Genomic DNA, 11,687 nt, shown 5'->3' with positions numbered 1-11,687 from the left:
TCTTCTGCAGGACAGGCATTTAAATAACCACAGAGAACATGATCCATAGTTTTCTTGTCATACATAAGGATCGAGCCTGTCAATTGTGCTTACTTTTAGGTGATGGTAGAAGGAACTAATTACACAGAAATATACATTTATTGTATGGCTGTTATATATCTGGAGCTCTCTTTAGTCTTTTCATACTAAGCCACTGAAACCTAAAGCAGTTTCATCTAAGTGGTGAATTGGTATCTGAAGCTAGATTTGATTAGAAGCTCTTTCCACCCTATAGAGCTGTGCTGATAACAGAACAGAGTAACTCCAAATAAGGTAAAAAGGAGACAAGAACAGAATATGTATGTTTGCTATGGTAGAAAATGAAGCTGCTACAACAGAGACATGGTAGCTTAAATACCGTAGCTTCCAGAATGTCTGAAGGAAGGTGAGCAGCCAGGTTATATGGTGCTCTCGTCCCCTGACCTCTCAGAGGTACAGGTTTCTGCCATCCTGGTGCTCCACTGTCCCCAGGTCGCTGTCCTTGTATGCATTATTAACAGATTCTCTGGAAGACAAATAGCCCCTCCCCCCAGAAGACCACACATCCATTTCAATGGCTAGTTCTGGAATTAGCCTTCATTCACATCCACTGACAAGAACTGAGTCATGTGACTTACAACCAGCTGCAAGGAGACTGGGCAATCCTCTACAGCAGGACAGCCAAGAACCCAACTATAAAGTATGAAGGGAGAAGAATGCATTCTGGGAGACAACTAGCATACCCTCCTCATATAATATCTGCAAATAACGTCCTTCAGATAGCTTATAGTTATGATCTAAAAAAGTATTTTATAAAACTGTTTTGAGAGGATTCGAAAATTTGACTGAATGCAATTAAATGAAGATGCGATCTGTTCCTTGTACTTTAAGGCCAACCAAGAGGGTTAATTTCACCAGAAAAAAAAAAAAAGGCAATTTGCATCAAGATCAGAGAGTATGAGATCACTATCTATCCATCTTTCTGACATCTTGGTGGCAAGCGAGCACATGGCACTTCCTGGACAGGTTCTGCGGGCCTTCGAATGCAGACCACGCACCAGGCCCCTTCTGTAGTTTCTTCCCTCCTTAGCTTCTGAGTCAAATTGTGAAACAATTCTATTGTCCATGATAAGAAAGCATTTAAAGAAATGCTCCCTAGGAATAGCATCAAAAAAAGCCATTGTCTGGTTTGGGAAGCATACATTCAAAAAGAAAAGGCGGGATCTGAGAATCCCAACTCATGTGACTGGTTTTCTCGTTTCATCAAGAACTCTGTTGCGTGGAGGTCTGTGGTGCTAGACAGGCAGATCCCCCCATTAACTCCCATTCTTATCTGTCCTTAGAAGAAATACCATAATTATTTATCTTTTCACTGCCACCATATAGAGGCAGGAATAATAAACTGGCTTATTGATCAAGTAAACGGAAGTATCCTCAACTGCAGATGTCCATTAGCAGTCCTAGAGGTGATTTCCTAGAGAACAATTACATTTCTGCCTTCTAATTTTACATTCACCAAACAACTTTCCCTTCTATGTTTGTGTTTAGAGGATACAGGTGCCTTAACAAAGCACTCCAACCTGACTGGTGGTGGCGCAGTGGATAGAGCATCGGACTAGAATGCTGAGGACCCAGGTTTGAAACTCCGAGGTTGCTGGCTTGAGTGCAGGCTCACCAGCTTGAGTGTGCAGTGGCTGGCTTGAGCGTGAGATCATAGACAATGACTCCATGGTCACTGGCGTGAGCAAGGGGTCTCTGGCTCAGCTGTAGCCCCCCAACCCTCCTCCCCTAGTCAAGGCACATATGAGAAAGCAATCAATGAACAACTAAAGTGCTGCAAAGAATTATAATGGTTCTCATATCTCTCCCTTCCTGTTTGTCTGTCTCACTTTAAAAAAAGAAAGCACTCCAAATGTAAATTAAAAGAATTGCTAACATTTACTAAGCACTTACTAGGTGCTAAGAAGTTTTAGTATTTTACATGTATAAATTCATTTAATCCTTACAACAAACCTCAGGGAGGCCTTATTATCCCCATATATAGCTGAGGAAACAGGTAGTTAGGTAACTTGCCTAACCAGAGTCACACAACTAGGAAGTGGTGCAGTCAGGATTCAAACTCCCTAGTATGGGCCTTAACCACCATTTGTTATTTATATATCAGGAATACCTTCTTCCTTAAATGAAGAACTTGCATTCTAATGAACAAATTAGATGTGTTAGGGAAGTGTTAAGCACAGTTCTAGTGAAACTGAAAAAAATCAAGTCCCTAAACATGCAAAGCCAAGGACCAGATCTGATGTGTAGTTTAAGAACTCTAAAGTGCTTTTCAGTGAGATACTAGTTTAAAAGTGGTTCAGGAGATTCACAGAGCATGATGACAATTCAAGGACAGTCATTTTTTATAAGGGACCCCAAATGAGTTAGAAGGAGACAAAAAAGTCAATCAGAAGTCAAACCTGGCTCTTTTATTATTCTATTACCATGTATATTTTTACTAGCTTAAAATAGATGATTTTCCTAGGTAGAGCAGTTTGCCATTAGAAACAATCAACATTTCTGAAGTACCAGGAAAAATAAAAAAGAATATTAAGTGTATTAAAGTAGGCTAATCTGAAAATATAAGATGGGAAAAGAAGGAATTTTCTGTCTCTGACTCTTTAAGAAGGGACAGGGTTGTTACAAAGGAGCTTTGAGAATATAATATGAAGAGACAACTAGAAACATAAATCTGGATTTTAATGTAGAAAAGTTGATTAATCATGACTAAGAAAACTTATTTCCCAAATGGAGTTGGCATATTATAGGTGAATAAAAGCTTCACACACAACTACGTTAATGATGAAAAGTATCTGTTGTTTTTGTTTTTTGGTGGTGGTGGGGTTCTGGTTCTGATCTGCCATGCCCAAAGTGCAAGTTACAAAGGTAATACAATAAAAAACTAAATACTATCACAAACTTTTTTCAAACTTTGGCAAAAATAAAATCTTTTTTGCCCAACCGGGCGGTGGTGCAGTGGATCGAGTGTTGAGCTGGGATGCAGTGGACCCAGTTCAAAACCCAAGGTCATGGCTTGAATGTGGGTTCATTCGGCTTGAGTGCAGGGTTGCTGGCTTGAGCATGGGATCATAGAAATGACCCCATGGTCACTGGCTTGAGCCCAAAAGTTGCTGGCTTAAAGCCCAAGGTCTCTGGCTTGAGCCCAAGGTTGCTCGCTCTGCTTTAGCATGCCAGTCAAGGCACATATGAGAAAGCAATTAATGAATAACTAAGGTGCTACAATGAAGAATTGATGTTTCTCATCTCTCTCCCTTCTTGTCTGTCTGTCCCATCTGTCCCTCTCTCTCTCTCACACACACACAAAAAATCTCTTTTTAACTACAAATTTGATTAAGATGGAGCTACAGATAAGTGAAAAAAAATACTTATAATCCTAAGAAAACAATTATCACCAATATTAAACATGAAGATATAGATATATTTTTAGTTATCTATGTGTAAAAGTTCTTGGAATTGTCAACTTTTACAAAAAATACAATTTTGGACATGTATTTAGAAGTCTGCAGAACTTGTAACCAAATTAAACATTTTTAGGATTTAATTTCAGCCCCTAAATAAACAGTTATTTCTTAATATTAGTTACCTAATAAATGTAGTTTGCTTCTTTCTCTTATTAATGGTTCTGCTCTTGCAACGTGCAATTACCACAGTAGAAGTTAGTGAAAGTAAAATCACAGAATTTTAAAGGCTTTTATTAAATGAGATTTCTAACTTATTTGTCTATGCAATTTACTTTGGAGAAGACTTAAATGTAAAATATTTGATCTCCTCTTATACTAGTAAAATCCCTAAAAATCTACTAATCTATACATTCCTTCAATAAAGTAATACCACAAGAATTTTCACAGCAAACTTGGTCAACTGTACCTGTTCCTGAGTTTCATTAATGTTTTATTTAGTTAAAAACATTTTTTCCACTTACTTTTCTTATTTCCTGCTGAAGTTCAATAATTTTTATATTTGCAAAAAATATATTTACTGCAGTTCCTCCATATCTGTGGTTTTGTTTTCTGCAGTTCCAGTTACCTGTGGTCAACTGAAGTCCAAATTGGTTAAATGAAAAGTTCCAGAAATGAACAATTAAGTTTTAAATTACGTGCTGTTCTGAGTAGCATGATGAAAGCTCATGCTGCCTCGCTCTGTCCTATCCAGGACATAAATCATCCCCACACCCAGCGTATCTACACTGCGGATGCTACCTGCCTGTGAGTCACTTAGTAGCTGTCTCTGTTATCCAGATTGGTTATGAGAAACCACATTTACATAACTTTTATCACAATATATTATTATAAATGTACTATTTTATAATTATTATTGTAATCTCTTACTGTGCCTAATTTACTAATTAAGCTTTATCATAGGTATGTATATAAAGGAAAAAACAGACTAGATAGGGTTCAGTACTATCCTCAGTTACAAGCATCCACTGGGGTTCTTGGAACACACCCCCCGAGGATAAGGGGGGACTACGGCATTTGATTCTCAAAAAGGGCATACTCACTTAAGAGCTTCTAAAGTACCTTCATTACCTAACTGCATCCTCTTTAACATCCTTTCCTATGTATAGCCAAAGCTCCTTTAAAATCACTTCTTTTCTTGCCTTTTTGTGTTATATTAAGTTTCAGTGTTAAGTTTATGTATGTTTTAATATTTCCTTATCTTTAAAGTGACAAAGTAATACAGTAAAATAAAAGACTAACCTAGGTCTAAATCTGTATGCCACAGAAATGGTTCTGCAATCACAGAACACACAGGGGTCATGGAGGGGGACAAGGGAGGTACTGCAGGAGTGGGAACATGGGAGGAAAAGGTGAGTTCAAGGATGAGAGGACTTGAAGATGATGATCATCAGAGACAGCTCAGTGCCAAATGGCCTCCAAATAACTAATTCATCATTATTTTTTTCAGAATTTTCTATTACAATTTTAGAAAATGCTTAACTTAAACACACTAAAATTTTAACCAGTTTAAAATATTTTTTCATAACAAGTATGTTAATCAGCTTAAGGTCTAATCTTTTCAGTAATAAACTTTTGCACTCACTACTGAATTTAAACAAAAATATAACCCGCCAGACATGAATGGGTTAGTTTCCACAATTTCATAATTTCAAAGGAAAGATTAAAAATAAGCACTCTCTTCAATATGGTCAGAACAACAACAAAAAAAATTCCTTAATTTTTGAAGCAGAATTTTTTTCCAGTATTATTTTATTTTTGGTCACAGTCACCTATGTTATATCCTTTGTAGCATCATTGCTATCAACCTTCAATAAATGTCCATCTACAAATTAATTAACTTTCTTGAGACAAATCCCTGGTATGCTATTCTTCTAGTACCCATGAAAGACTCACTTTTAAGATACAATTGCAGCTGCCCCACACTGCCAGTTACTGTGTCACACACCCGCCTTAAAGTTCTGTAATCAGCAACCACCAGGTGCCGTATCGCATTCAGCACACCACCGTCAGTCAATACAGACATCCCCAAACACACCAAGGCTGGTTTTGTCGAATGTTTTATTGAGTGTAGACATCTGGAGCACTGTAAAACATGCATTATCTGTAGATTCAAAAAGGAGCAAGCCACATTGTCCTCACTGTCAAATGTGTCAGGCTTGGCATACATGATGGAGATTAATGAAGTATCATGAGAGTAATATGGTTCCTGAAAAGCTTCTACAATTTGGAGTGGGGTCTTAATCACGTGAAAAGCAAAGCTGTTCACATTAGAGAACTTGCATTTCATCAGAAGTACACAGTATTTTAATTTCAAAACAAATAAAAATAATTCTGTTTGTAGAAGATTTCCATCCCCCCCAACTTTGTCCCTTCAGTTTTCAGAAATTTTAATAAAAAAAAATCATATGCCGTTTGGAAACTGTATGTTTATCTGGGTAATGACTAGCATTTATTTCTTCTTCGGTTGCTGAGGTGTATTAAATTTGAAGAAGATAATATCTCCATCTTCAACAATATAATTTCTGCCTTGTTGTCTGTACTTTCCAGCAGCCTGCAGATAGGAAATATAGAGGAAATGGGTTACTATACAATAAATGCATAAGGTAAATGGTAGAAGCAGATGCAAAAAGTATTATACTTCTTAGGTCATATTTAAAAGAAATATAGAAATGCATACAAGCTTAAACCTAGACCTGGAGAGAAGCAAAAATATTCCTGATTTGGGCAGAACTAGATTTTCCATACATACATAATCAAAATGTATTCTCCAATAAATTTTTGGTACATAAATGTAATTATACCAATATTATTGTATTTCATTACACGCTACTTATGGTATACTTCTGATGTGTCTACAAACATCCAGCAAGTCACTGTAGTAAAACGGTTCAAACCAGGTAGGGGGAAAAAAGACTACATAGCTAGTTAAGGCCACTTTATTTTCTTAAAGAAAGTCTGTGGTGATATTGGTGATGTCAAAAAGATAGTTTGCTACAAGAAAAAGTACTATCAATTGTAATGCACAGATTTTAAATGATTTCCTTATAGTGTTGTATTTAGTATTGACAGTGACTATACATAGTGGTGTGTACTAGAATTCATCATAAAGATTACTGACATACCTTGGAGATAATGCAGGTTTGGTTTCAGACCACCACAATAAAGTGAGTACTGCAATAAAGTGAGTTGTAACCTTTTTTTCTGCTAGATGGTCTGGCCTTCAATTTGTAAAAAAAAATGCAACATCTGTGAAGCGCAATAAAGTGAAGCGCAATAAAACGAGGTATGCCTGTACGGACTAACGGTCCTAGTTACAGCAGACTCTAACAGGTTGGAACTGCAAAGATAAATATTTTTTCCACTTGTATATCAGTTGGCAAAGCAACTGATTCCACCTGCTGGTATGCAGATTTAGACATGCAATTGGCCAGTAATTCTAATGCAAACATACAGCAGTTCCAGAGACCCGGGTTCACCCATGCATAACACACACACTTCACCCTAAGCACAACAGGCTCTTCAGCATCTATGCTTAATACTGCACACACTCACTCAGTACCATGTGACCATACTTGACAATGAGGATGTGAGGATCTTTTGGAAAAAATTCTCAAAAGTATTTTCCTACTGTTAGAAATTATTGAAAACACAAACCTTTGCCCAATAAGATCAGTACTTCCCTTTGAACATATTGATAAGAATGTTCAAAGTCAAGTGCAATTATACTAATCAGAAACAATACTAATGAAGACCATACATTTGAGGTAAAAATAAAACAGATCACAGAGCTGTAGTAAACATATTTTCAAATATCCAGATTACATATAAAAAATCACCTACTAATAATGTGTGCTGTTAAAACAAAGCTGATTTTTAAAAACCCATGATACACTAACATTCTGAAAGGCACACATCCACCTAATCTCTCTCACATTATTTTTTTAAAGACGTGATGTATTGCTACTTATTTTAAGAATAAAGCCCACTGTTCTAAAACCATACAATTTAAATCAAATACATATTGACATGACATATTAATGTAAGTTTATATACTTTGTTACTACTCAAGTTTACTATTAATTAAAGGTGACAGTGCTCCTTTAAATTCTCTAGAGACCATTTAATCCATTTCCACTGCTATCAGAAACAGTGGTTGAAAAAAAAATCAATACCCATTTGTGAATCTTGAGTATGTATTAAACAAGACACGTCTAACCAGTTCATTTGCACTTGAAAGCAGCCATCTGTAGAAGCCAGCTTTGCCTAAGCAGATATGATTGCTAATAATGTGGTATCCCTGTAGACTACAAAGCCCACACAGAGCTATTCAGTATATAGTTCACAGCACTGGCATTAAATTAGTTATGCTGCACTGGTATTAGAAATACATATACATACACATATACACAATCTTGCTCTCAAACCTAAAACTGACTTGATAATATTCAAGTAAATAATGTTGAATAGGAGAGCATAACATAATTCATAAATGCTTTATATGCTTAGAATTCAAATTCTGAAATGTTAGTTTTGGAGATTTAAAATAAATCACATAAAACACCTAATGGTGTTCAAAGCTGAAAATTCAGAGGTCAATCATTTCCAATTTATAGTATAAAAGCTCCCAGTTGTGGTAAGCATTTCTACAAGCAGGAAATATTATTTTATTGTATATTGTAAAGTTTCCCTGTTTTGTTAGAGGAAGTATTCAGAATTTATATATCTTTAAAGTTTACTATAACATAGACATTTATTAAGGATTGATGGAAGAGCTTTATCACATAAGTATTAAAATAAAGCAGCAACTGATTTCTGAATACTAGTAACAGAAAAATTCCTTATTTTAATCATCTTTACTGTATGAAAAATACATATGCCAACATGATGTAGCATGTTGAAAAATAACCTGAGATTTTCAAGTCTAATTAGTATTCATGACTAAGTTCAATCTCAATATTTGCATACCTATCTATTGATACAAATGACACCATTGAGAAGCTAATGACGTTCAGTTTAAAACATTTTTATTTTTAATTATTTTTATTTATTTATTCATTTTAAGGAGACAGAGAAAGAGAGAGAGAGAGAAGGGGGGGAGGAGCAGGAAGCATCAACTCCCATATGTGCCTTGACCAGGCAAGCCCAGGGTTTTGAATCAGCAACCTCAGCATTCCAGGTTGACGCTTGATCCACTGCACCACCACAGGTCAGGCTAATGACGTTCAGATTTAAATTGTAACATCTCTCACTCAATTTTAATAAACGAAATGGCTCTCACCTCATATTGAACCAATTATACCAAGATTCCCCCCCCTTCTGGGGTTCCAGAAGTTCTATTAAAGTTCTGCCGTCAGTATGATCTTTCTAATGATACCAATGATACCAATCTAATGATAAACTAAACTTGAAATAACTTTTCTGCATACCTTTCAAATGATAAAATAGTAAACATAAGAGAGACCTCTTTAAATTCTTCACCATAATGTCAGTTTAATCACTTGACCTATTAATTAGAGATGACATACCTACTAGATTCTGCTAAGTAAAACCTAAGACAAACAAGATTAATTAAGCCTGAAAAAAAATTACATTATAAAAAATAATTTATTATTATGATATTGCTTTATTATTAGGGGTTGCAAATCAAATTATACTTATTAGCTAAAATAAAGCACAATTTTGGACCTGCCCTCTAGTGTTAAGAAAGCAAATCAAATTCCCAAAGATCTGGAAAAAAAGTACAATCCTGCATTTTTTTTAAGAACAGATATTTTTGTCCCTTTCTTTGAATTAATCATAGGCATATAATACTAGTTCTATTTTAGATATCTAAATGTAATAAGTATACATTTTCACTAGCCATCAGTCAACAAATGCTTTGAAATTATAATTACTTAAAACTAGTTTATTTTTTTTAGTTTTTAAAAAAACAATTCATACATTTAAAAAATTATCTTAAAGCATGTAAATATCTACAGCTCTTCAATCAGTTGATAGTACCACTAAACCCTGTTACACAGTTTAAAAGATGATTATTCATTTTAATCATGATTATCTTCCTCTAAGTAAAAATTATAAAATATGGAACTAGAAAATAATCCCTTACCTTGACCGCATTTTCAGAACCTTCTTCTTTAAAATCTTCGTATTTCATTACTTCAGCCATAATGAATCCTTTTTCAAAATCTGTGTGGATCTTTCCTGCAGCTTGAGGAGCCTTCGTCCCTTTCTTTAAAAAGAAAGACCAGAGAAAACTAATTGCTTTTAAGATGACTGATTGTAAGGGTAGAGTTTCTTTTTCCTGATCTGCAGTTGGAGTCAACTTAAACTTATTTACTATCAGTGAAGATGTTAGATAAACAGTTAGTACATTTTCAACACGGGTGCTACCTGTGTAGCAGATGTAGCACAGACGGGCCAGTAGATATTAAAGAAGCACAGCTTTGTTTTTCCTAACAGTCATCCACAATTTTATCGATTTAGATGCAGTGGTCTGATTTTGGTCTGACTTTCATTTTGATTCTTCACAGTGGAAAAAAAATAAAGGTTTTAAAGTAACTTTCAAGATGAATTATCAAAGGTTTTAAAAAATAAAAAGCCTTGAAATTTCAGCTCATCTAAAGAACATAGAAAAATCAATGTGTAAAAGGACATTTTAAAGATATTTCCAACAAATTATATAATCTATGTTTGAAAAATAATTTTAAAATTTTCATAATAAAATTTTCAAGCATTTTACATTATACACCCTGCTTCTAACCATCACAGAGGAAAATTCAAGTTGATGTAAGAAGATAAATGTCTTATAATTACCTCATAGGTTAAATGACAAGGACATACATTCCAGACACACACAACCATGGAAGGAAATTTGAGAAATAATGGTGACCTAAGACTGCTTAATAAAGCATGTTCAAGTGATAAGAAGTCTGACACTCTAAAGCACAGTTTTTACAATAAAAGATGTATTGGCTTAATATGGCTACTCACTGATGCTTACCTGACTAAATATCTCAGCACATTAAATCATGGATACTTACAATCAGTCTTAAGATTAACCAGCTTTCACATTTTAAAGCCCAGAACACGTTTTCTTTCCTGTTACATATACTGTAAGTTTAAAAGTTTAAGGCTTTAAAGTATATAGTAAAATTAAACCCTGGCAATTTATTTATGAATTCAGATTTGCTTTGTCATTATTTTGTAAGTCTACATAAAAGGAACTTGGTTTATATCAATAAAACATTTTTTATTTTACAAGGGGAGAGGAGATAAAAGAAAAGTGAATCTCACATTCATACAACGCATTTAACATTATGTTGAACTGCCTCCACATTCCTATCCATACTAAATCAAAATAAATGTAACAATAACTTGCAGTAGTCAGTGCAAACAGAAATCAAAACAGCATTAAAATTAATCATGTAGCATATACATTAAAAGCATAATAAAAGAATGAATATGACACAGTATTTCTAAAAGTTCTGACATAATTTTTATATTCTATAATACTATTTGGGTCTATATATATTTCAAAATATTTTTCAATAGTAATTATATATTACAATATATTTACATTTAAAAGCAAGCCATTACAGTTCAGTATCTATTGTCCTCTGGGAATAAATTAGTCATTCTTTCTGACCCTAAGCAGTTTACATCAATATTTAAAATACATATCACATTTTTAAAGAAGAAAGATTGAATATATAACACTGAAAAAAATAAATACTACTTCTATGAATCCAAATTACAGAAGGCATGAATTATTACACATTGAGTTTAGCTCTTTGAGCCCAACTGTGTATCTATAAAGAGCATAATGATGTCATATTGCTTTTATTGCTGAAAATGTAATCCGAGCAAAGCAAAGGAGGAAAGAACCACCCGCAACCCAAACAAACTTAGTGAATACAAAATGAAAAGCCACATCAATTTCACTGCAGACAAACCCAGTCACACAGATTAAGCAAGCACAATACTGGTGCGTCTTATCTCTGACCACAGGAGGAGGGTAGACAGATTCTACAGGATGAAGAAATTCAGACTATGTAATAGGCAGAATCAATTGTTACCTGCCTCAATCAATGCCGCTCCACTTTCACTGTTCAGCAGCTCACAAATAATTAAAGTTATCCTGGACAAAAA

At 34.6% G+C, this 11,687-nt stretch overlaps 1 protein-coding gene across 1 annotated transcript in view; it reads right to left on the bottom strand.

Annotated features, from left to right (window-relative positions):
• Positions 1-5,580: 5,580 nt before the first annotated feature.
• Positions 5,581-11,687, bottom strand: part of OLA1 (Obg like ATPase 1) — a 196,264-nt gene continuing 190,157 nt past the window's right edge. The window contains exons 10-11 of the mRNA XM_066232462.1: positions 9,646-9,768; positions 5,581-6,090 (exon numbers count right to left, since the gene is read on the bottom strand). Coding sequence (XP_066088559.1) covers positions 5,989-6,090; positions 9,646-9,768 — 225 coding nt within the window. The 3' untranslated portion in view covers positions 5,581-5,988. The remainder of the gene's footprint in view (positions 6,091-9,645; positions 9,769-11,687) is intronic.

The sequence above is a fragment of the Saccopteryx bilineata genome, chromosome 5, assembly GCF_036850765.1.
Source record: "Saccopteryx bilineata isolate mSacBil1 chromosome 5, mSacBil1_pri_phased_curated, whole genome shotgun sequence".
Lineage (NCBI taxonomy): Eukaryota > Metazoa > Chordata > Mammalia > Chiroptera > Emballonuridae > Saccopteryx > Saccopteryx bilineata.
Note: the sequence above shows the minus strand (reverse complement) of the source record. Positions and strands in the feature narration are given on the sequence as shown.